This window comes from Equus asinus, chromosome 17, assembly GCF_041296235.1.
Source record: "Equus asinus isolate D_3611 breed Donkey chromosome 17, EquAss-T2T_v2, whole genome shotgun sequence".
Taxonomy (NCBI): Eukaryota; Metazoa; Chordata; class Mammalia; order Perissodactyla; family Equidae; genus Equus; species Equus asinus.
The window spans coordinates 2,918,592-2,944,296 of NC_091806.1; the positions used below are offsets into that span (position 1 = coordinate 2,918,592).

Sequence of the window (25,705 nt, forward strand, 5' to 3'; positions counted from 1 at the left end):
CTGAGCTATAAAGATACATGAGGATGGAGCAGAATGATCCAACGTTGCTCTTGGCCCAGATCTCAACATCACTCCCTCTGTGGCAGGGGTTCAGATCTTTGACTCGGCCACTCCCCTGGCTTTGCTTTCCTCTGTGTGTCTCTTATGCGACCAACCGTTCTGCTCCTGACTCTCCTGGGAGGTTCAGGGTTTGCCCCAGGCCCCTCAGAGGCTGCTAGCCCACCTGGGGTGAATGAAGCCCTGCCCTCTGGCCCTGTTGTCATGGTTACAGGGCACCAGCATGGTGACTTGGAGGAAGGAGCTCTTAGAATGGACAGAGGAAGTCTTGTCCTGTCCAGGTCATCGGCTGGTCACTCCCCCAGGACGGACTTGAGTCAGCCCTCTTAGGGGATGAGCTCTCTGCATCCCAAGAAGGGCATGGTCCTGGCTGTAGAAGGTTCCGGGGATCCCCACGGGGACTAACTGGCCTCCTGGTGATCTGCTCTGTTTCCCTTCACAGCAGCAAACCCTCTGCTCTGCTCCACTGCCCGCTACCACTGCAAGAACGGCCTCTGCATTGACAAGAGCTTCATCTGCGACGGGCAGAACAACTGTCAGGACAACAGCGACGAGGAAAGCTGTGAAAGTTCTCAAGGTAGGTGCCTCTCAGGCTCTGAAAAGTACTTGCCAGCAGAGAGCCGAGGCCTGCCAGCGGCCGCCTGCGTGAGCGTGGAAGTGGCTCCTCTGCTGGTCCGACCTTGAGCTATCTGTGGCTCCGGGAGACACCTTGCTGTGGCCTGTAGGGCCACAAGCCTTATAAAGAGCCTTTTGTAAAGAGGCCTTGAGCCAGCGCGAACCCACCCCTGGATTTCTGACCCACAGAAGCTGTCAGATAATAGATGTTTGTTTTTTAAGTTTTTAAGTTTTGGGGTAACTCATTGTGTGGTAATAGAGACTAATACACGGAAGATGTCTCCAGCGGGCCCCGTCTTGATTGCGCTGGTCGCAGAGAGCTGGTGACGTTGCGGGTGGCAGTGAGGGGCCGGACCTCTGGGAGGGGGTCGCACAGGGTGTTTGCAGAGCAGCCGTCACGTCGAGCACTATGTCAGGTGCCGTTCAGAGCATCTTACTTGCATCTCCTGTTTGGTCCTCACAGTATCCCTGTGGGGGTTCTTCTCACAGAAAAGGAGCCCCATTTTCTAGGTAAAGAGCCCGAGGAACAGAGAGGTTGTTCCGTGGTTGTGCCACGTCCACACAGCGGTAAAGCCAGGATGGGAACTCGGGTCATTGGATGTGCAAACGCACGTTCTCCATCAGCCCATGACACTGTTGTCCGGTTATCGCCCTGCTGGGACCAGGAACACCAGGCCCCTCCCCTGTGAGCTCATGGGGAGGGTGTGTATGCAGCCTGGCATGTTTTCCCTCTTTTTCCCTCAAGTTTTCCTCTCAGTAAGAAGGACTAAGGATACCTGTACCTTTCCTGCTGCAGGAGGATGCTGGGGGGTCAAGCTCTTCCAAAAGGGCCCCCGTGCAGGGTAGTTAATCGAGCATTTTGGCAGTTGGATTGCGGTTTCTTTATCTTGCTGGCTGTATCCTGGTGATAACGCTTGAGGAGAGTTTGGAAAACTGGCCGTGAGGCTTGGCACCTCACCAGAAGCTGACTGTGATGGCTCTGCCCTGTTTCTTCTGTAGCATTGTGTGTGTGTGTGTGTGTGTGTGTGTGTGTGTGTGTGAGAAAGAGAGAGAGATAAAGAGAGGGAGAGAGAGAGAGGGAAGAAAGAGGGGAAGAGAGAGAGAGAGAGAGGGAGACAGAGAGGAAGGGGAGGGGGGAGAGAGAGCGCAGTCCTTGCTGGGATTTGTCAGTGGGCGGGTCACGGGGTGCCTCCGTGTGTCAGGCCCTGTGCTGCATGCAGGGGAGGCGGATGTGGTCTTGGTTCCTCTTGAATTGTGTTCTTGCCCCCATGTTCATATGCTGAACGCCTAAACCCCAGCGCCTCAGGACGTGGGCTTGTTGAAAAATGGGGTCATTCCATATGCGGTGAAGATGCGGACCTCCTGGAGTGCGGTGGGCCTCTAGTCCCGTCTGACGGTGTCCTGATAAAAAGGGTGAATTTGGACACAGGCACGCACGTGGGGAGAACCTCGTGTGAGCATGAAGGTGGAAGTTGGGGTGAGGCGTCTCTAAGGAACGCCAGGATTGCCAGCAGACCACCAGAAGCTGGGGGAGTGGCGTGGGACGGACTCCATCAGAGCCTCAGAAGGGGTCAGCCGTGCAGCCTCCAGCCCCAGCCCCGCCACACAGCGAAGTGCTGTCATCTAAGCCGTGTCGTTTGTGGTACCCTGTTACGGCAGCCCTGGCAGACCACCAGCCCCCAGGAAGTCACACGCAGGCAGGGCGCAGCCAACGTAAGTGTCACAGGAGACGTGTGCCCAAGGGGTTGTGACACTGCTGGAGGGTGACCTGACCAGAGAGTAGGAGCAAAGCGAGACGAGGCCCTGGGGGATGAGAGCATCCTCGATGCACTGGGGAGTGTCTGTCTCCACAGCAGCCCTGGACGTGAAGTCGGCGAGTCAGAACCCCTCCCAGCCCCTTCAGTCCTGACCAGGCCCGTCAGCGCGTCTGTGCCCGGCGTCTCAGGGCGGGGGCCTCGTCCTTCCACTCCGCTCCTGACACCCCGGCCGACCGGGCTTCCCAGTGAGCACCCTGGTGGGGAGCTGGAGTCCGGCTTCCGTGAATAGACACAGAGCTGCATGAAGAGAAGCAGGGGCAGCAACAGCTTTGACCCGCCCCTCTCTGATAAAGGCCCAAATCAAACCCGGTTGCTGAGGGAACGAAGGAAGAGCGTGCTTGTGGCCGCTGGCAGCAGGCCACCTCTGCTCGCTCACTGGCTCTCATGCCTTCCGCCCATCACGGCCAGGCCCGTGTTATATGTGGTCTGTTAGGGGAACTGTCCTTTAGTGCTGCTGAACTTGGAGTTTGGTGTCCCTCACACGTCCTCCCCCTGCCACGTGAGGCCTGTGGGAGATGGGATTTTTAATCTCAGTTCCTCACCCCCTCCCTCTGCCCTGTGACTGGGCAGAGTAGCCAGAGGCAGTGGCCCCACCGCACAGATGCTGGGCTTTGGCTGTGGAAGGTTGGTTACGTGATGGGGAGAGCGCTGTGGAGTGTGCGCACCCTGGTGCTTTGTCTCCTGCACTCGAGTGATCTGCTGGGAGACGAGCGTACCCTGGGAACCTCCTGGTCCAGGGAAGATGTGGGGCCATGTGAAACAGACCTGAACCCATTCTGCAGCCGGGGTCGGGCCCAGCTGAGGCCAAGATACTGCTGACCTGGAGACCCATGAGCAAGAAAGTCAGTCTCTGTTCTTGTCCGTCCCTGAGATTGTTGAGGTGTATGTGTTACACAGCAAAAACTGAGTGACGTCAGATCCTCAGGAAACGTGTGTCTGTTTGCAGGTGTTTAGCAGGTATTTATTCATTTATTTTGAGGAAGATTAGCCCTGAGCTAACATCAGCTGCCAATCCTCGTCTTTTTGCTGAGGAAGACTGGCCCTGAGCTAACGTCTGTGCCCATCTTCCTCCACCTTATATGTGGGATGCTGCCACAGCATGGCTTGCCAAGTGGTGCAGAGGTCCACATGCAGGATCCAAACCGGAGAACCTAGGGCCGCTGAAGCGGAACGTGCGAACTCAACCGCTGTGCCTCCGGGCCGGCCCCTTTACCAGGTATTGATTGATCGCTGCTATGTGCAGTCATCAATGTGCTCTGTGCTGGGCACTGTGCCCAGTAGAGGGACATCCTATATTTTAACAAACCTTTAGATGCCATTGAGTGTAAGACCCACCATTATTTCATGTTTTGCTGACAAAGAAAAAACGCTGACAATTAAATTATGATGCACTATTGATTTTTAGATGCATTCCAATTTCAGGATGTTAAAACGTGAAACAAATGTACATCTTAGAACGGAAGAACGGCAATGGGGAGCAGTGCCAGTGTAGTCACGGCAAGGACTGTGGACCTTCTGTGTGCAGTAGGAAGTCAGAGACGAGACAGGTGAAGGTGGTCACAGTGTAGACGGGGTGATGGCTTCAGGAGGCATGTGAGGCTAAGCAGCGCCAAGATTTGATGACAGACTGGCTGAGAGTGGGAAGGGATAGAAACAGCCCACAGCGGGTCACCATCGGGAGGCTAATTTTGTGGAACTGAGGACTTTGCTCTACTATTTTCCGGGCGTGCGTGCCTTCTGCCCTTCCGCTCCAGGCTCTACTAGCGGGATAATTGAGACTGAAAGGAGCTTGTGCTTTTGGAAGAGACCTTTGCTTTCTGTCGCAAGATGAAACCAAGTCACTGAGCAGCCACAGATCATTTCTGGAGAAATCATGGAGAGCACGAGATGGGAAAAGTGCTGGTTTTTAGTTTAGTTTTTCAAGTATGAATGGAAAAGAGCTTTATATATTTAAAAAAAAATGGTAGTCTGGGTTTAGGGGAATCCAACCAAAACTGTCACAACCCAGAATTTGATGGGTAGTCAATATTCACCACAAAACTTGTGGCCGCCAAATGATGTCGCGAGCTCCATTAGAGGTGCCCTCGGAAAGAGTGGTCACCCCCAGGAATCCTCTTGGCTTTACTTGGAATGAAGCTGCCAGAGGTCGATGAGCAGGAGAAACACAGAAGCCTTTTCCACTCTCCGTTTGAGGGGCTGGAGGCCCAGCTGGGCCGGGAAGGCAGAAGTGCTGGCTGCATCGGAAGAGCCAGCGGGAGGTGGGGGAGGCTGAGTGTTGCCTTTCTCTACCTGTGGAGCTTTCTTCTTAGTACTGTGTTTGCCTTACGGAAGCTCCTCCTTTCACCGCTGCAGCAGGAGTTCGAGGATTTCCACAGTGTCCCTCATTTAGAAGCAAGTCAGAGTGATTCTCCGCTCACCACAGTAATTGCTTCCTGACTTGTAGCCACCGTGGGACTCTTCAGAGCTGTTTCTTTAGTCTCCCCCATTCCTTGCACAGGTCCCCTTCTCTTCCCTCTCCCGGCTTCTGCCTCCATCTGCCCCTCCCTCTCCGTGGCATGTGCTAGAGTCCCGCCTGGACACCTGGCCGGATGAGCTTCTTCCTGAGGCAAATGGACGAGGTCTCAGGGCTCGTTGCCCTCTGCAGTTTCTGAGCCCCGGGGCTGCTGTGCTGTGCTGCTTGCGTGTGCAGGGGCCGTTTATCCATCCAGGCCAGGGACAGCTGGTGGCCCCCAGCCCCTACCACCGCCCCCATCACTTTTACTCTCTTGACTCTTCCTCATGTTCCTCCTCATGTTCATGTTCATTCCTCATGTTCGTTCAAATGCAAGTCATTTGCAGCATGCCTGCTGCTGCCCGGCCCCACCCAGCTTCTGGAAGAAAAACAAAGCTAGAGCAGATCAAAGCTGCTCACAGGCTGCAGGGGAGAAACATAATGCCTTACGGATAATCACCCTGAAGCGTGACAGATGCTGTAACAGAGGACTGAGCAGCACGCCGTGGGAGACAGGACGTGACTGGATGGTGAGGAATGACCGTTTTTCCTAGGGGAATATGGCAAGGCTTCAGAGAAATTAAATCTCTGCCCTCAGTCTTTCAGGATAAATAAAAATGGACCCAGAAACAAGCATGAGGCTGGGCCTCTAGCCAGAGGGAGACAGCGAGTCTGTGTGACTGGAGCAAAGTGTGCATGCGTGTGTAGGGTGGAGGCGTGTGGGGGGCATGAAGCTGTCAGGGTGGGTTGAGCTGGCTTGAGGAGGCCTCTTCCCTGCATGCTTCAGTTGCAAGGTGGAGCCAGAGGAGGGAAATCAGGAGAAATGAGACACTCAACCCTGGTAAAGGAATTCGCAGAAGGGGCTGATAATCACTGCGCACACTGAGAATTCTGGTCCCTCCCGGGTCTTACTGAGCCCCGCTCTCCCAGTGGCAGGGGAGATCTGATTGAGACCTGGGGACACCGTCAATGAGACTGTGGAGTAACAGATGCTGTGAGTTCTCCAAGATGAGAATAGTATGCAGGGTAGACGACCATGGGCTGGGTATTCCCCTCAGCCTTGACTAGTAGCTCAAAAATCTTTCTTGGGTTGTGCCATCCACAATTAATCTTCTTTTTTGAGCCCCAGTTCGGCCTGTGAAAAGCGGAACTGTCTCTGATGGTGCCACATTCCACAGTGCTCCCGGCACCTCGTTCTTGTTCCCTCCGTGTGTTTCTGTGGAAACTCAGCAGGTGATTGGTCTGGTTAGTCTTGGTTCTGCAGTGCCACAGAAGGACACCTACCACATCCCTCTGCATGTCCGCTTCCGTGAGCTCTTGTGCCCTCTGTAGCGCGTGCGCTGCTCAGATTTGCATCTGCGGGTCGGCTTTTACTGAAGGTCTCCTTTTGCAGAGCACACTGCTGGGTGCTCTGAGAAGTCAAGAGGATTCCTGGGCGCTGCTCTCTTCTCTTGTGGCTTATTTTCCAGTAGGGGAGGAAGGCCAGGAATACGCCACCATGCCTTTGACCAACGTTACTGAGAAATGTTGCATTAAGCCGCATGTGTGAAAGTACACATTAATGCGCTGTGTATTCCGGGTGCCAGGGTCTGTTAGATGTGTTGTGTTAGCTTCCCTGCCCCAGCTCCTTCCACACTCTATGCTCCACTCACGACCTTGGGAAGGACCAGCCCTCCACTCTTCAAGCCAGTTCCCAACCACCTCAGCCACTAATGACCCAACTAGACGTGCACACCTGACCCAAGGCCAGTCAGTCCACGGGCTGGCGGGCAGCGAGTCAGAACGGCTCTCTCACGCTCAGACACTCGGGGCTGAATCAGCTGTGGGAGGCTCAGCAAACATCAGTAGGGAGGGGACACAGCTGTGTGGGAGCCACAGTCAGCAAGGGCAGAATTCATAGTCGAGGTGCCGGTCTGCCTGCAGGAGGTGCCTGAGAGGCCGGAGGGGACGGAGACTGCGTGGCATTCATGGAGTCCTGCCAGACCAGCGTTACTACTTTAGAGAAGCAGGAGGGAATGGTCAAACGGGAGCAGAGAAGGATGCGTGCAGATCCTTTGGGGACCTTCGGCATCTAGGGTCTAGTGTTTCTTCTCTGATTCTTTCTGATGTTAGCTTCTTAGTTGGGAGACTTGAGCTGGTCCAGGAACTGTGTGTGGTCAGCCCTCCGGCCACGGGTTCCACATCTGTGGATGTGGCTCGAAAGGCCTACGATGGTTGCATCTGCACTGAACATGTACAGACATTTGTTTTCTTATCATTATACCCTAAACAGTACAGTATACCAACTCTTTGCATTGTATCAGACATTGTAAGTAATCTGGAGATGATTTAAAGTATACACGAGGATGTGCACAGGTTATATGTGAATACTGTGCCATTTTATGTAACAGACTTGAGCACCTATGGATTTTGGTATCCGCAGGGGTACTGGAACCAATCCCCCAAGGGTACGTAGGGACAACTGTAAGAGGTAGGAAATAGTCTAAGCTGCCGTAACAAACAGACCCCATCATACAGTGGCTAAAATAAGACTGAGGTTATAGCTCAAATAAGTGCCTTAAATAAGATGAAGTCTCTCACATGTGGCAGCCTAGATGTGAGCAGCCTGGACCCACGGGGAGCCCTGCCCTCCTCGGGGCTCCCCAAGCTGCTCCAGTGTCACCGTTCCTCAGAAGTCAGGAAGGAGGAAGGAAGGGGAGCGCCAGGACAGGCTGCTTCCTCTTTGGGGAGGTGCCCCCCAAATTGCACACATCTCTCTTATTCATAATCTGGTGGCTGGACTTGGTCTCATGACCGTGCCTCACTGCATGGGAGCCGAGAAGCGTTTTCTTTCTCGTTGTGGGTACTTACGTGCCCAGCTCAGGCTCGGGAGTCTATGTCCTGAAAAGGAAGAAAGGGAGAGTGGGGGAACCTTTAGCCTCAGTCTCTGACACAGGCTCTTTTAAACTGAGCCGATAGTTCAGAGGTCGGTTTATGGCAACAGCACGTCCTGTTGGTTTTGCGCACTGACCGCCAGCGGACCACAGACTTTATCCGAGTGGCGTCGATCCCCAGAGCCTGAGAGAGGGCACTCAGTGTGTGCATTGCTTCCTCGGGCTCTCTCAAACAAAACAGATCTGAGCCGGCGTGCTCTGCACTGCCAACAGGCGAAACCGAGGTGCACGTCCACTGGAGGCCCCGCCGCACCCCGAGTGTCTGGGTGGAGAGGCACTTCACGTGTTGTTTCCTCTTGTGTGGACTTACTGATTGTAAACCGACTGAGGCCCTTCGAGAGCCCGGCTCTCACCTTGATTTGGGAGTGTCGTCAAGGAGATCGTTCTTCTTCAGATGGCAGGAACCTGACTCTGAGGAGGCTTTTTTCACTGAAGTCAGTGGACCTCAGATTTGGGTCACTTTGCATCTGAAGGAAATCTCCACGGACAGCAGCTTTGTCCTCACGAGCTGAGGCAGGCGGTGTTGCCCACGTGGCTCAGAGCCTTTTGTAGATTCCCCCCCCCGAGCTCTCTTGGTCTGCCTGTGCCTGCCTGCCTCCTTCTGGAATACGCTGTCTGTTCGGGGAGGTGAGTTTGTGGTGCCTGCCCCCCCGTACGCAGCCCCATGTTGTGCTCAGCGCAGTTACTTATCCTTCTCCCAACCGTGGTGTGGCAGTTTTAGAGGATGTCCCCAAATTCTTTGCCATCCGTCCCAGCAAGAAGTGGAGCCTGTCGCTTCCCCTGGAAACCGGGCCAGCTTTTGTGACTGTTGCCATCAGTGGAGTGTGGTGGCAGTGATGCTGCATGACTTCTGCGGCTAAGATGTAAAAGGCTGTGCAGCTTCTTCCCTGGTCTCTGGAGTCCTCCCCGGAAAGCTTCAGCTGCCCTGAGGCCGCCGCACTCTAAGGAAGCCCAGACCAGTCTACACCAGAGAGGCCGTGGAGAGAGGGCTGCGTCAGCTGCCGTCTGATGGCCACGGTAGGTGAGGCCCTGAGCTGGCTGGAACTGGCGCTCCTTTCCTGAACGCCTGAGCCGCGGGAACTGTGAGAGAGAATGAAACGTCATTTAAGCCATTACGTTACGTAGTAGCTAACTGCAACCTCGGCCAGTCAAAAGGCGTCTTCCTGTGCAGTTGACCTGCTCCTCGAGGTGGAGAAGCTGACTGACTCAGACCCTTTCCCGGACCCTCCTTTCCTGAGATGGCTTTCCTGTGGCCTTGTGTTCCTGAGCTCTCGAACCTGGTGTCGCACACCGACCCCCAGGCTCTGCTGTGTCGTGGCTTAGGCACACAGAGCTGTCCCTGATGGCCCCACAGTCACGTCCCCAGAACGATGCCCCAGTCCCTGCTCACCTTGGGCACAATCCACAGAGGCTGCGTGAGGTGCTTCTGACAGCAGCTGAGCCTGAGTCCCTGACCCACCACTTCCTCAGCGTGAGACAGAAGCCTGGGGGAAGCTTAAATTCTCTCCGTTGAGATACAGAGGAGAGCGTTAGATGTGAGAAGGTTAAAACGCCATCAGGCTTTGTGTCTACATTTTAGGAACAAGCTGATTTCCAAGACCTCCCCATCACCTTAGCAACTGTATCAGCCATATTTGAGATACAAGACATTCAGAGCCGAGACTTTGCATAGGGTCGGTTAGTGGCTCTGTGACTTTGGGCAAGTTGCTTAGCCACTCTGAGCCTCTTCAACACCAAGATGACAAAGCCTTCCTCCAGATTTGCTGGAAGGAGAAGTGAGAGAAGACTGCAGAGCACTCAGCTCAGAGCAGGTGCTCGTGAGTGTGGGCTCCATTCCCCGTGGGGCAGCCCCTCTATAAAAACAACAACTGCTATAGCTGCTGGCCGAGCCTTTTCATCTCTGGAGAAACTCCAAGTGTGAAAGAAGCAGGTGAGCCCTCCAGGGTGCCCTGTCTCTGCCAGCTAACAAGGTTTTCTCCTCCTGCCTACCAGCAAGGAGCCAGCCCCAGCTTGGTTCCATCTGGCATCTTGCTTCCTGGCCTAACAGAAGTGGGGTTGCCGTGGAACGTTCCGGAGGGTGAACGTTCAGATATAGGCGGGGGTGAAGCGAGTCAGGGATGGAGGATGCTCGGGAGGGCCGCTGTGGTCTGAAGTGTCTCAGTAATAACTTCCCCGTTATGTCGGTGGAGAAACCGTCTTCTTGGTAGATAGCAGGTGAGTCTCATGTTAGCCTGTTCATTCAGCAGGAATTACTGCATGTCAGGCACCAGGGACGCGTCATCGAGGAAGAGAGGCCCCTGTGTTATGTGGTTCTCCGATTTCTCAGGACTGGCAGCAGTTTAAAAGCCGTGTGTAAATCTTGATTAGTTTGGAGGAAATCTCTCTGATTATCAGGAACGACAAAGACTTGTCTTCTGATCGCCAAGAGTCGCCTCTCAGAGCAGAAGTTGTGAGGTAGAATCTGGAAGAAAAGGGAGCAAGTCGCTGGAGCCACTGGCCATCCTCCTAGAGGGTCACGCGGAGACGCTGGGAAAAGACGAGTTGCCTCAGGCTAATTTATGGCGTGTTTCCTATTAGAATTGCGAAACTCCCACAGTCAGAGGGTGTTAAAATACGGCTTCACGTCACATGTAATCCAGGCTATATTTAAACCTGGGATAGGAACTGAAATGTGAAACAAAAACGAGAAGGAACTGTACTAATTTGCTGGATTCTGGACTTCTCTGGATTCTGCTGTGGTCTTTTTTTTGTTTCCATCACTGTTCCTTACTGTTTTTCATTAAAAGTGTTTAGAACCAGAACCATACCATGCATTTACAGAATTACTCAGCTGGAACGCACCAGAAGCCTCTGAACCGGTGGCCGTCTGAGCCCCCGGCCCCCACCCAGCCCAGCGTGTGACGGGCGGGATGATGTCGCGGCTGCAGCGGCGTCCGCAGGACGGGGTCCCGCGTGGGCTCTGCCAGCTCAGGGGCAGTGGCAGCATTAGTGGAAATGCCTTCAAGGCAGCCGTTCTCTGCCTGGTCGACCTTCCAGCTTCCAATCTGGTAGAAAATTCAGATGGTGGTGTCAGATGTTTCTGTCCTCCAGGAAAAGATGTGGAAAGTGGAAATGAGGGTGAGCAGGTTCGTGGAGGCGGAAGTTACGACGGGGGGACAGCGTGGCTGGCATCAAGGAGGGTTGGAGCTAGGAGAGTTACCCTGGAGAGTGTCTAGTTACAGTGACGCTTAACCCGCACCGGTAGGGAGGGTATGGGAGAGAGGGCATTTGGAAATGTTGACGGTGAGCAGAATGGTGGGGCAGGGGGCAGAGGCACGACTGGCGTTTAATGGAGGGGGTCAGGGAAATTAAAGTCCTTCATCGTGGGGTACAGTCTCTCAAAGCAGCGAATTATCCCCCCGCCCCCAAATACCAGTTGCCACTCGGCTTGAGAAACATTAGACCAACTCTCTCATTTTATAAAGGAGAAAATGGAGGCCCAGAGAGGCCCAGACAGACGTGTTTTGTCTGAGGTCACACAGCTTGGAAATGGAAAGACTGGACAGGAACCCAGTTTTTCAGACCCTAAAACTCAGTTCTCTTCCCATTATGTTCTTTGTAAGGGAGAGAAAAGAACTTAAGACTTAATCATTAGAGCGGAAATATCCGCATGGTATTGTGAACGGTGTTGACACCTTGCATGCTGTGCCATTTGACACACCTACGTCTCCAAAGGCAGGAGCGAAAAAATAGGAGTGTGTGTCTGAAATACCGCACTTTGGCCAATTGGAGGCTGTCAGCTGAGCTCTGTATTCAGTTGAGAGTCCTGAGCTGGTTTGTTTGGGGTTTTTAAACAGTTTTATTGATATAACTTACATGCCATGCAAGTCCCCCATTTAAAGTGCTCAATTCAGTGTTTTTTAGTATATTCACCCAGTTGGAGCACAATCTAATTTTAGTGCATTTCCAGAAAGAAACCGTGTGCCCATCAGCAGTCATTTCCCACTGACCCCATGCACTCCTCCCTCGCCCACCTTCTGTTTCTATAGATTGTCCTTTTCTAGACATTTCGCTTCAATAGAATCCTGGAACGTGTGCTCTTTGTGACTGGCATGGTTCACTTGGCGTGATGCTGTCAAGGTTCATCTAAGTCGTGGCAGGTGCCGGGACTTCATTTCCTTATTGCCAAATGACATTCTGTTGTATGGATATACCACATTTTATTTACCTGCGCGGCCATCGGTGGACATGTGGGTTATTTTCACCTCTTGGCTATTATAAATAATGCTGCTATGAGCATTTGTGTATGAGTTTCGTACAGACCTGTGTTTTCATTTCTCTCGGGCGTATGCCTGGCAGTGGCACTGCTGGGTCGTCTGGTGACGCTGGCTTATTCTTTGAGGAACTGCCAGACAGTGTTCCAAAGGGGCTGCACCATTTTGCATTCCCGCCAGGGTTCTGATTTCTGCACATCCTCCCCAGCACTTGTTATTGTCTGTTTTTTTGATGATAGCCATCCTTGGGGTGTGAAGTAAAGTGACAGTGTGGATTTGACTTGCATTTTCCTAATGACTGCTGACGTGGGGCATCTTTCCATGTGCTGACTGATCGTTTCTATATCTTCTCTGGAGAAAGGTCTGTTCAGATCCTTTGCCCATTTTTAAGTTGGGTTGCCTTTTTATTGTGGCATTATAAGTCAATACGTCCTTTATCAGATATATGATTTGCAGATATTTCCTCTCATTCTGTTTGTTGTCTTTTCACTTTGTTGACAGTCTCATTTGCAGCACAAAAGTTTTTCATTTTGATGAAGTCCAGTTCATCTATTTTTTTTCTTCTGTTCTTTGTGCTTTTGGTATCATATCTAATAAACCATTGCCTGATCCAGGCTGGCAAAGATTTACTCTGTGTTTTTTCTGAGAGTTTTATAGTTCTGGCGCTTACGTTTAGGCTGAGATCCATTTTGAGCTCGTTTTTGTGGATGGTGTGAGGTAAGGGTCCACCTTCATTCCTTTGCGTGTGGTATCCAGCTGTGCCTGCCCCTTTTGTTGAAAAGGCTATTCTTTCCCCATTGAATTGTCTGGGCATCCTTGTCTGCTTCATTTTAATAAATACACTACCCAGACTCCCTCAGCTGTATTTCTGGTCTGGGGACAGATTCACGAGTAGTGTGTGACAGTCCTTGCCTTCTAAAGATTCACGTTCACTAAAGACGAGCCAAGAAACAAACATGAAAGAAGACAAAGCTGTGCCCTGATAGAGCAAACATTTTTCACTTTTTTTTTTTTTTGAGGAAGATTAGCCCTGAGCTAACTGCTGCCAATCCTCCTTTTTTTGCTGAGGAAGACTGGCCCTGAGCTAACATCCGTGCCCATCTTCCTCTACTTTATATGTGGGATGCCTACCATAGCATGGCTTGCCAAGGGGTGCCATGTCCACACCTGGGATCCGAACCAGCGAATCCTGGGCCACCAAAGCAGAATATGCGAACTTAACTGCTGCACCACCAGGCCGGCCCCCATTTTTTTTTTTAGGTGGTCAGATCCCTTCCTTGCTGGACGAGTTCATAATACCACGTACCTCTCCTTCATAAAGCCAGTGGCCATCTCCTTCATTAGCATAACAGTCCTTTTTACTCCGCAGGTGGTGGTAGCTGTAGCCATATTTATACTAAGTGGAAGCTGTTGTGAGTATTTACTATGTGCCCGGCACTTCTCTGAGCACTGTGTACATATCATTCATTTAAACCTTACCAGAACCCCATGAGCCAGTCACTATTGTCCATGTTTTATCAATGAAGAAAATGAGGACGAGAGAGGTTAGTTAATTTGCTCTGGGTTGCTCAGCTCATAGGTGAAGGGGCCAGATTTGAACCCAGCAACCCAGCTCCAGACCCCAGTCCACACTTTGGGCATTTCAACAATGGGGTTAAACTGCGTCTCTCATTCACAGTTCTGTCTCCAGTGTCCAGCACGCAGTTGGCATTCAGTAATCATCTGCTGAATTCACGACTGGATGAAATGCGTAAATGACTAGAGGAACAATCCAGACAGAACGGCCATGGCTGAGGGAAGGGAGGATTGATTTATGGGACAAACGTAGAGGAATGAAAGCCATAGATAGAGTTTAAGAGTCTCCTTGGGAGTGATGATGGAAGCCACGAGGCGCCCTGGGGGAGAATGTTTAACATGGAGCACGGGGTGGGGTCGGGGGCAGGAGTGAGGGTCGGGGAGCGCAGGGTCCAGGCTGGAACATAAATGAGGAACCACCCAGCTTACGGTGCAGCCGTGGAGCGGTCTGTGTGAGAAGAGTCTGGAACTGCTGTCAGGTGAGCACACACCCCCGGAGCGTCCAGCCCCGTCGTTTGAAGGGTGCTGGCTGGGGGAGCCTGTGCTCCGCAGGGTGCAGGGCAGACCAGCGAGGGCTCCCCTTGGATCGGCAAGACTTCGATGGCCCTGAGAACATGGTGCAGCATGTGTGCCAAACCGTTACCGCTCTGGCAAATATCGCCAGTTGTGGAAATGCAGAGAAGCGGGGTCTCAGGCGGGGGAGCGGGTTTCGCAGACCAGGAAAGCTTGATGGGCTCTCGGGGCAGCGGATGCTAGGACTTTGAGCCCCAGCGGGGAGGGTGAGGCTGCGCCAGTGAGAGACCGCAGGCAGAGTGTGGGGGTGTCTTCCCTGCGGATGCTGTGCCCGCCACCCGCGAACCCGTGAAGCAGAGAGCAGCAACCACCAGTGTCGCTGCACGCCAGGCCCCGGTCACTCGAGCTTCACACACACGTGGGAATCCTTTGAGGACGTTTCTCCTGTTATCATGACCCCATTTACAGCGGAGGAACGTAGGTAAGGGAGCCTGTGGGACTGGCACAAGGACGTTTTGGTGGTTGATTTTGTCTGTCCCCTTGGCTGGGCTAAGGGATGACCAGAGAGCTGGGACAGCATTTCTGAGTGCCTCTATGAGGGCGTTTCTGGAAGCGATTAGCGTTTCAATGGGTAGCCTGAGTGAAGCAGATGGCCCTCCCCAGTGTGGGTGCGCCTCATCCAGTCTGTTGAGGACAAAAAGGCAGAGAAAGGGCAAATTCACTCTACTCGAGCTGGAACGTCCATCTTCTACCCTCGGACTTCGGGACCGTGGTGCTCCCCGTCCTCGGGCCCGCAGACTCAGAGGGACACATGTGGTTGGCTTCCTTGTTCTCAGGCGTTGGGTTTGGACTGGAACACCACCGGCTTCCTTGGGCCTCGGCCTGCGGAGGGCAGATCGGGGGACTTCCCAGCCTCCATAATTGCCTGAGCCAGTCCCTCATAGTAAATCTCTGTCTGTCTGTCTGTCTCTCTGTCTGTCTATCTATCTATCTATCTGTCTGTCTATCTGGTCTCCTCCGGAGAACCCTGGCTGCACAGTCATCCAGTAAATGACAGAGCTAGGATTTGAACCCACACTCTTGTGACCTCAGAGGCGAAGCTCTTAAGGGCTGCATTCTAAAGACATGATCCCCGTCCCACTAGGATGTTACACTCTGGGTGACCAAGGGAACACACAGAAAATGAGAAGGAAGGGCTGTGCTATGTGTCCGAGAGGGCAAGCGAGGGGCTCTAGACGGGCAGCTTGGAGACACCATCCAGGTGGAGCTGTGGTCAAGAAAACAGAGGCTCAGGTGTGGGAGAAAATGGAAAGGCCTCGCTCTGTGCCTTTGAGGGCTAAGAACTGATGAAGGAACCTCTCAAGACTCAGTTTTCTCCTCTGAAAAATGGGGACAAGACCCATCTCCTCATCTCTTGTGACTGTCAAATGAAGTACGCTTGGTAAAGAGCTCAGCGTAGGGCTTGGCTCCTAGGAAGCACTCAGCAGGTAGCACTGCTGTTCTCTTTGTTGCTGTGGTTATTGCTGTCAATGTCATTAGCAGGCACTGTCTTAGGTGCTGGGCAGCCAAGAGGCATAAGACCCAGCCTTGAGGAGCTTAGCATCCCGTGAAGGAGAGCAACCTGTGAATGGACCGTTCCCATTGCTTGTCTGCTTTTCCGTGCACGCCTCACTCCTAAGAGAAGGACCCAAGCAGATGCTGTCAAGTGAGGAGCATCGGTGAAGATTTTTAAATGCACTGCGGGACGTGCAGTAGCAGATGGCACCCAGGCTGCAGTCCGTGGGGTTCGGCTGCACCAGGCCAGGCCTCGTCTGTTCTGCAAGCTGGGCCTGGGTTTGCTCTGCCTGTTTCTCTTTCTTCCGGGGAAAGCGTGCTCCCCAGGGCGTGTTTTTCCCCTGGCAATGTCAAGTGCACAAGCACCAGCATACTTTAAGCCTCTGCTCGTGGCACGTGCTGTGGTCTCACTGGCCAGAGCGAGTCACATGGCCAAGCCCAAGGTCAGGGGGGCAGGAAATACTTCCTCCAGGGAGAGAAACTACGAGTTTGCATGGCCGAGGGCGTGGAAGCTGAAAAGGTTGGGGAACGCGGGCCGCCGTGCATTTCGCCCTGAAGTTTGCAGGAGGAGCAGGCTGCAGGCGCAGCGCCCGCCCTCGGCCTGGCAGATGCCTTATTTTGCAGGAGACGCGCCTGGGGGTGGCCGAGCACCTCCCCCACCGGCTCTGTGCCGACCACCCAAACTCCTGAAGGTCCTGCGGCCGTAGAGCCAGCCTCAGGCTCCAGCCAGCGCTGCCTTTATCGAGTGTGCCACTGACTCATTATTTACACAGACTGTAAAATAAAGCTTAACGCAGGATTGCCGTCAGTCGGCGCATCTGAAGGCAGCTGGAGCTTCCCAGTTGAAAGCAGACTAAATAAAAGGGGGAGGGAATAAAAGAAGAGCTGCACTTGAAATGTGAGGGGATGCTCCAGGCTACTGAGGTTAGGCATCTGCCCGCAGAGTTGTCTGAAGGGGCTGATGGCGGCAGCTGGCAGCGGAGGCTGCTCTTCCGTCCTGTTGATGTGTTTATCTGGCGCCTGTCACCGTAACGGCTGCAAGCAGTATTAATTACGAACTAATCCTGCCTCATTCCTTCTCTTTGCTGGCTCTGCCCTTACCGCTACCTCCCCTGCTAAACTAGGAAACTTACTGAATACATGGCAGAAACTTGGAGTTCTGGGGGCAGAGTCCACCAAGTAACGTGCAAACAACCTCTTAGATGCCCGGCACTAGCCTCAGTGCCTTTACACATATAACTCAGTCTTCTCGTATTCACAACCACCCTATAAGGTAGGCATTATTATTATTCCTTGTTTTTCGGATGAGAATACTGATGCCCAGAGAGGTTAAGTAACTTGAAAAAGTCACACAGCTTGGGATGGCCTGGCGATTCCTTTAACCATGGCCCTCCTGACTGGGCTCTACAAGGTGGTATTTTGAGAGTCCTTTCACTGGCCTTGGAGGGAAATCGAACTCTTTACCGAGACTGCAGTGTAGGTTCCAACTCCCAGCTGCTCTCCAACCACATCTTTTCCTGATACTCTCACACTTGTCCAGGTGCCTCCAGCCACCCGGTCTTTCCATTCTTGCATTTGCCAAGCCCTTCCCTGTCTGCCGGCCTTTGCAGGTGCTATGACTTGCCCAGAAGCCGCCGCGAGGATCACAGCTTCCCTGGTCACTCTCCAGAGGCACACGGTCCTCTCCTCGCCCTTCCTGCCCTTGGTCACAGCCGCCGGCGTGTCCCTTCCTGGGCAGCGTTTAGGTTTGTCTATTATCACAGCACCCCCCTCCCCACCTCCCGGGCCGATCTGTGGATTCTGTGCAAGCAGGAGGCGGACTCGTGTGCTCATCTGTGTGCACCCAGACCTGGAGCTCAGAGGCAGGGGAGAGCTTCAGAGTGTGGGCTCTGGGAGCAACTCCCTGGGCTCAAATCGTCGCTCCACCACTTAAGTTAGATGGTGCGACCTTAGGCCAATGACTGACGCTTTCTGTCCTCTGTTTCTCCATCTGTAGAATGGGGATAATGATGGGCTTGTTACAGAGAATGAATTAACTCAGCCATGAAAATGCTTCCAGTGCAGGAAGCATTCACAGCGTGTGAACTGCTGTATCCTTGTCATCATGCATGTTATGATCCCTAGCAGTACGTACTGGACAGTTGGTGTTGGTCGAATGGATGAACGAGTGAACGCCATCTGTCGGAGGGGAAACAGAGGCCCAGCCGGTCCACGGGGTTGACCATGAGCTCAGCGCCCCGGGGTAGCAGGCTCCTTGCATCTCATTGCTCAGCGTGCCACGCCCTCAGGGGTGATCTACTCGGGGGCTGCAGGGTTATCATCGTGTGCTGTGCAGCCCTGAACGCTCAACTGTGCAAACCCAGTCCTGCTGTTGAAAGTAAATAGGTTTGGGGGTCCCCTTTGTGTGGAGTTCTGTCCGTCCGTTTAGGGGAGTTGGATAGATAATTTTGTTGGTGGAGAGTGACATTTTCCAGCCCATGCACCGGGCAAGACGGTTCCAGGCCCTGCAGAAGGTGCCGCTGGTGGGCTCTGTGGTCCTTTCCATCCGCCCCAGCAGCCCCTCAGTCCAGTGTCTCATGCCACGCCTCTCCTCTTGGAAGGCATCTGCTGGAAGAAGCTGTAGGCTGATGCTGAGGCCCAGCCGGGGACCAAGAAGGTCAGTCTGGAGCTGCCGTGCATGGCAATCTGTGCACAACATGCTTCTCCATACCCTTCATTTGCAGTCTGTTTTGGAGGGTCTAGTCCTGTTTCCACTCTCATCCTTGCCTTCTGCTCTCCAGGACTTGAGCAGGCTCCCCCGGAGCTTCAGCGCTCTCCACTGCCCTCCCTTCCTTTCTTCGCCACCCTTAGGCCTCTGCTGCCTGCTCCGTCTCCCACCTCTGCGGCTTCTCAGGGGCCCTGCGTCGCTCTTCAGTTCCTAGATGCGGGCCTGCTCTTCTTCGTACTCTGTACCATTGCCAGTCCTGCACCGAGTTCCTAAATCGAAGCGTACACCCACTGAGAGAAGGGTTTCCTTTATCCCAGTGTAATCGCTCAGCCTTCCTGAAATGCTCATCTTGCTTATTAAAGAGATTACGTTATCACAGGGACACCCGCCAGCCTCGTTTCAGCCACTCCCGCTTCAGAGCAGTGGAGGAAGCCTGGCCCTTGGAGTGGTCAGCAGTGGGAGGCTGGTTTCCAGAAGCCAGGGGCTGTCAGCTGTGGTTTTGGGGCCGGGAATTCTGGTGCCAGGGTCATCCGCTGGGGCTGTCGGCCTTGTTTGGGTTTTCCAGTGGAAGCTCGTTAACATATCCAGTAATGGGATACTGGGTGGTCTGAGTTGCCCTTGGGTTTTTAAAGACTGTGAGGACTCCAGGGTTCCTGGTGTTATGTGGCGTGTCTGTGACTTTAATTTCCTTTTTAATTTCTGTTGAAAGGACGAAAGAGCTCTGTGGAGTTAGAATCTACAAAGGACCTGTGTTGTAAGACCAGTGGGTGTCTTGAATGGCTAAGTAATTGGAACATGCGGAACCACCCAGGTTGAAACCCTTGGCCGAGTGGGATCCCGCGGGCTCAATTCCGTGAACAACAGTGTGCAGGGTCATCCTGGAGGAAAAGTCACAAAATGCCAGCGGTGGGCATCGCTGAGGTTGGGTCACTGGGGACTTTTATGTCTAGTTTTAGGCATTTTCCATTTTTTTACACTGAGCAAATTACTTTCATGTTTTGAAAGAAAGATGTAACTTAAAAAATAAATAACATTCCTATTCCTTGAGCATGCGATCTTGTGACCTTAATAAGGAAGGTTGCAAAAATGACTGTAGAAGCTAAATATGCAGGGTTTAAAGGCTACCATCATTTTATTATTTATGTTTATTAAGGAATACAGATCTTCCTAACTTACAATGGGGTTACGTTCCAATAAACCCATCATAAGTCAAAAATGCATCGAGGGGCCGGCCCGGTGGTGCAGCGCTTAAAGTGTGCACGCTCCGCTTCTCAGGCGGCCCGGGGTTCGCCAGTTCGGATCCCTGGTGTGAACAGGGCACCGCTTGGCACTCCATGCTGTGGTAGGTGTCCCACATATAAAGTGGAGGAAGATGGGCATGGATGTTAGCTCAGGGCCAGTCTTCCTCAGCAAAAAGAGGAGGATTGGCAGTAGTTAGCTCAGGGCTAATCTTCCTCAAAAAAAAAAAGCATTGAGGGGCCGGCCCCGCGGCCGAGTGGTTAAGTTCATGCGCTCCACTGCAGGTGGCCCAGTGTTTCGTTAGTTCGAATCCTGGGCGCGGACATGGCACTGCTCATCAAACCATGCTGAGGCAGCGTCCCACATGCCACAACTAGAAGGACCCACAACGAAGAATATACAACTATGTACAGGGGGGCTTTGGGGAGAAAAAGGAAAAAATAAAATCTTTAAAAAAAAAAAGCATCGAGTGAGAAGTTGAACAAGGTCAACAGTTTTCAAAGATTGTTCTAAAGCAGGAGAGGCCGTTACACACACACAGGATCGTTTCACAGCTGATTTAAGTGTGTGCGTGTTTCAAAAGTTAAGAAAATGAACAAAGCTACAGTCCATTACAGTGTGGGCATATTCACCCTCAGTAAATCTGTGAAGCAAGACGACTCCCCTCGCTGACCTCGTCTCAGAGCCGGCCCGTTGGGAGCGGTTGGAACTCCCGGCTGGAGCCGCCGTCGCAAAGGCAGGTTAAGTTGAACATTGTAAGTCAAGGGCCGCCTGTGTTAATATCCTAAGTCTGCGGGTTTGCGTTGGAGCTGGGGACGGGTTGAATGGGGCCTTGAAAAAATGTGAGTTATGAATTGTTTCCTGTAAAAGTTAGAATCAGAAAATAAAATAGCACTAGGGAGGAAGGGCTCCACCCTCACAGTGTTAAATTTATGAGGTATGTGCTGTTTGACCCCGGGTGATTCCTTAATCTCTCTGTGCCTTACTTTTCCCATCTATGAAATAGTATAGAATGGTACCAGCTCCTAAATTGTTCTTCGACTGAAATTAATTCGCATTTGTGAAACTCCTGGAACGAGCTAGAACGTGGCAGGCGCTCAGTGTCCTCTGCTGCGGGATCACCCTTGTGACGTTTAGGCTTTTGGCTGGTTTGTGCCTCCGTATCAGAAGTAGCAGCCGCAGTAAAGTTACGTGGTAAATGACATTATGTGGATAAATTTCTGACCGTGTCTGAGCCACCGTGCTCAGTTTTTTATTTAGATGATCCCGTTTGTCCCCACATCTATTTTGTACCCTTTTTACTGTTACTGTCTTCTTGTTATAGATTAAGATGCAGAGGCTCAGAGAGGTTAAGTAACCTGTCCAAGACCACACAGCTGGTAAGACTGTGCCCCTGACTCCAGAGCTCATGCTCTGAATCCCTGTGTGCCATTGCTTGTCTTGTGTGCTGTGTCCTCCTGCAAGCTCCCAAGCACACAGTTGACTGCTTTCCCTGGCGTTCCTTCGGCAAGTCCAGCATCCTCTTTTGAGGTGTTGTAATGCTCTTCCAAGGGCGTGTGATGGGTGTTTCTCCAGCTGTGTGCTCAAAGCGGACACTGAGCCACCACCTGGGAGATGTACGTCAGGGCAGCCCTGAGCCGCTCCCAGCCGCTGACCTGACCCAGAGGTTCACAACTCAGATACCACATACTGATGCAGAAGGGGCTTGCGATGACACTCAGAATGGGAATTGAAAGCTGAGTAGTTGATTTCCTGTCTGTCTGTGGTACGGTGTCTAGGCAAACAGTTCATCAGCGTCTGTATAAATACCCACCCCATTAGGGTCAGGACCCGGTGGGAGGGGCTCCTCTGCCTCCCGTTGGTTGGAGAGTGTCGGCCCCTCTCACCTGTTCGACAGTGACTTGCTCTGCCTGGCTCTGTGCTGGATGCTTCGACAGATAAAGATCACTCGGCGTCAGGTGCACAGATGCTCCCCTGGGGGCCGCGGAGGGAGGTGCCGAGGCCTCTCACGAAGGGCTGTAGGAGCCTGGGGGCCTCGGAAGTTGGATTTTTATCCCAAGAGCAGAGGGAACCCAAAGGGCAGGACAGATTTGCACTTAGAAAATCTCTTTGTTTGCAGGGTGGAGCGGCAGTGGGCAGAGGCCAAGGTTGGCACAGAGGCCCTGGCTGGATGGCCGCCTCCCCAGGAGGGCTGCTGGCCGTCTGCTTGAGGATGGGGGGAAGTAGACAGACTCGAGATGTTAGGGAGGTAGGGGTGTCAGGACTCAATAGTAGCTTTGATGCTGGGGGTGGGGAGGGTAGAGAGGGACCTGGCCCCTGTATCCGGCTGGAGAGATTGAGTGGGCCTTCCCAGATGTAAATGTCCAGGTTCGTGTGGCAAGGGAGAGGGTTACCTTAGAAGAGAGTATGGCATTGGTTCTCTGCCTCTTCGAGCGGAAAGATAACAGCGCCTTTATCTATGTGTGTATGTAGGTGTGTGTCTGTCTGCGTACATATGTGTGGATCTATGAATGTTTGTATGTGTGCACCTGTCTTGTTCACTACTGTACCTATCATCTGTCTATCTGTCAGTCTATCTGTCTATCTATCTATCTATGTATCTATCTGTCTGTCTGTTCATCTGTCTGTCAATCATCTATCAAGCTCACTGCTGGACCCCCAGCCCCCAGCCCCGTGCCTGGCACGCAGGAAGTGCTCAGTGGAGATCTGTTGCCAGGACGATGGCAGTCATGGCGGACTCTCATCAGCTGAGGCCCCACGCTCACAGCTGAAGGTGTAGTGGAAAGACGGGCACTGAGCAGGCCGTTTCAAAGGTGGCGATTCGTGGAAGGAAGTGTGTAGGGCGCGCTGTGCAGAGGCCGGGCTGCTCTGAGGAGGGGGTGCTGAGCTGAGGCTGAGCTGTGAGCAGAGGGTGGGGAGGGGGGAGGTTTCTAGTGGAGGGCACAGCATGTGAGGGCGTGGGGTGAGGGGAGCGTGGCCTCCAGGACAGGACGCGGACGGGGAGATGGGGATGTGGAGAGACCATCCTGAAAAAATCTGCTGGAGCTGCCCGTGGGGCCGTGATAGACCCTGATGGCGGCCGGGGTAGTGGGAGGCGGTGGAAGGCGTGAAGGTAGTCTGGAAGGCAGGGGCTGGAGGCGGGCCGCCTTGCCCAGAGGAGGCCACGTGTCTTGTGGGGCTGTGGCAGGCTTTATCCGCTGAGCCAGGGCGCCCTTGAGCCCAGCCTGGGACGAGCCCAAGACTTCCTCTTCAGGTCCCTCCAGCTCCCCGTCCTTCTCGACGTCTTAGCCCATTCTGAGCGCCTGCTTGGTTCCAGACGCTGTGCCAGGTCCTGCGCACAGCAGCTGGTGCAGGAGCTGTTGCCATTATTATCCCCGCTTCGCAGTGGGGAAACCGAGGCTTAGAGACCCGCCCCCTTCACTCTGCTGGACGGTGTCAGAGTGGAGTCCCAGCCCAGTGCCCAGACCCCTGTTCCGCTCATGGACCAGCTCTGGCACTCTCAGGACTCCAGGGCCTCGCCCTGCCCTGCTGCTGGCCGCGGGCCTTTTCCTGGACCACTGTCCTGGCCTCTCGGAGCCCACCCTGCCTGCCCTGGGAGCCCACGTGGAGCCCTGCAGGCTGGATCGCTGGTGGGGACAGCCGGAGGAGTGGCAACTCCTGCTGTGGGCGATCCTGCCCCACCCTCGCCGCCCTGCAGTCCAGCTCCCAGCGGGTCCCCTGCCTTTCCACACCGGTAAGCTGTTGACAGCGAGGCTGGGAGCAGCACAGACGCATCTGAGAGCTGGTCTGGGGTGAGAGGCCTTTCTTGTGTGATAGTCACCTGCTTCGGAGGCGTCTCTGAGACAAGAAGTCGCTGTCTACAGAAGTGGGGTGTTCCTAGTGCACCGAGGGGTGAGCCTCCTTGTGCCCCGCCTGGTCCCGGGGCAGCCAGCTGGTAAAATGCTGAGGTTTTTGGTTGCTTTGGGGCTGGAGGGCATTACCCCAAAGCAAGACATGGTTCCTGGCTGCAGTCTTGTGCTGATTTTTATGAATGAAAATGCTGTCCCTCTTATTGGCGATGATTTATCTGCCTTTTTTCCCGATTCATTTTTTTAATTGTGGTGAAATATGCATAACGTAAAATTGGCCATCTTAGCCATTTTTAAGTGTACTCTTCAGTGGTGTTAGGATGTTCACATTGTTGTGACGATTGGCCTTTTAAATCCAGAAGAGAAGTCCTGGGGGTGTTTTGTCCAGAGAGATAAAAACGAGCGTGTAATATTTCTTCCTTATACTAACGTCCGGGGAGTTTATTCCGGTTTGCCAGTCTGTTGCTCATCTGCCTCAGTGAACCCATCTGGGGGTGGGTGGGTGGAGACCGAGGCTTCCAGCGTGTTCCAGTGCCATCTAGCGTCTGTGGGGCCTCGGCGGCCGGCCCGGCTATTGGATCTGTAAACCCCAATGTCTGCTAAAGAGCCCCCTGAGAGTCTGTCTGTTTGGATCAGCGCTGTTTTCCTGGCTCTGATCTCTCGGAAACTTGAAACTGAAGTTCGCTTCCTTAACGGTCAGAACACTTTGTCCCTTTGAAGCTCAGACGGGGGAGATTACTGTGAACCTGATATTAAGCTATTAAGCATCAATTTGGCGAACCTATTTAGAAAGGAGAGCTGAAGACGGAAAATAAAGCAGGAATGAAGGGCCTCCTTTGCCAGGACTCCTCCCTCCCGTTGGAAACTGTGCCTCAGTCACCCGTTTTTGTGCGAGAGAAGAGGAAGAAGCAGCATGTGTGTGTACGAGTGTGTGCTTTGATGACGTGTGTCATTCTAACAGCAGTAATGAGAGGAATAACTCATATGATGTGCACTGTGAACGTGGCACTTGTAAGCATTTATATTTTAGATTATTTAATCCTGCTGACAACCCAAAAGGAGTAGGTGTCATCGCCCCATTTTAGACAAGAGGAAACTGAGCCACAGAAGGGTTAGGTAATTTGGCGAAAAAGTCACGTAGGTGTGTTGTGATAGAGGAATTTCTCAGGACTTAGAAGCCCCTGGATTTCGTTGGGGTTCCAGGCAAGGGTGGCTTTCCTTTGTTCCTCAGGTAGCTTCCCACGGTGGCTGTTGGCTCGCGTGTCCACGCGTCACCTCTAGTCCTGTGCGCCTCGCAGTGTCGTGCACAGCACGGACTGCAGGTAGTGCCTGTTTGGGTGGCCGGGGCAGTGTGACCTCGTTTGGGGTCTTGGGGTCTGTTTTGAGGAGCCCCCAAGTACAAGGGTATGAGAGGCTGTGTATGGAGGAAAGGGCACCAGCCTGGAGTTGGCGGGTCTCAGTCCTGTCCCCAGCTCTGTCGCTCAGCTGCCACATGACTCGAGGTGAGTGGCTTCCCTCCACACGCCTCACTTCTTCTGTTTGGGGATAATAAAATGAGTTTTATAGGACGTTGGTTTTTTTACGAGGATGCGTAAGGCAGTGATTATGATGACACCTTGTCCTGTGTGCCCATTACCTTTTACCTTCATTTACCTGTGATCTGGAAAGTTCAGCTTACTCTAGCTCTCCATCCACGTGCATCTGGCATCTCCTGCCGTGACAGCATGTCTGCCCTATCACCTTAGAGGGCGGAGGCCGTTTTCTATTTTAGAGGATAGAATGGTCCAGCTCCGAGTGGACACAGGTTCTTAAACGTCTCTTCCAGTTGGAACAATTGAAAGCTGAGAAAATTGCGTGGCTCTCTCACTTCTTCCCGTCTTTCAGATGTCCATACACATAACACACATACGTAGACACTGTGCATTTACATATGTGCACACACGCGCATGCATATCCACCTGGATAATTTTGGATGAAATATAACAGGAATGGTGACAAAGCCAGAAGGACACCAAGCATTTGGATGGACAACCAGACACTGCGAAACAGATTGTGTTCGTCTGCACGTTGCCTCCTACAATGCAAAATTAAAATGTCAGCATC

The 25,705-nt window shown here is 53.0% G+C and overlaps 1 protein-coding gene across 7 annotated transcripts in view; it reads left to right on the forward strand.

The window, feature by feature from the left end:
• Positions 1 to 25,705, forward strand: part of LDLRAD3 (low density lipoprotein receptor class A domain containing 3) — a 454,718-nt gene that overhangs the window by 349,589 nt on the left and 79,424 nt on the right. For 4 of the 7 annotated variants that reach the window (XM_070487527.1, XM_070487530.1, XM_014851032.3 and 1 more), the window contains one exon: positions 500 to 634. In XM_070487527.1, the coding sequence (XP_070343628.1) occupies positions 500 to 634 (135 nt within the window). The remainder of the gene's footprint in view (positions 1 to 499; positions 635 to 25,705) is intronic. The other 3 variants (XM_070487528.1, XM_070487531.1, XM_070487526.1) reach the window with 1 other exon arrangement.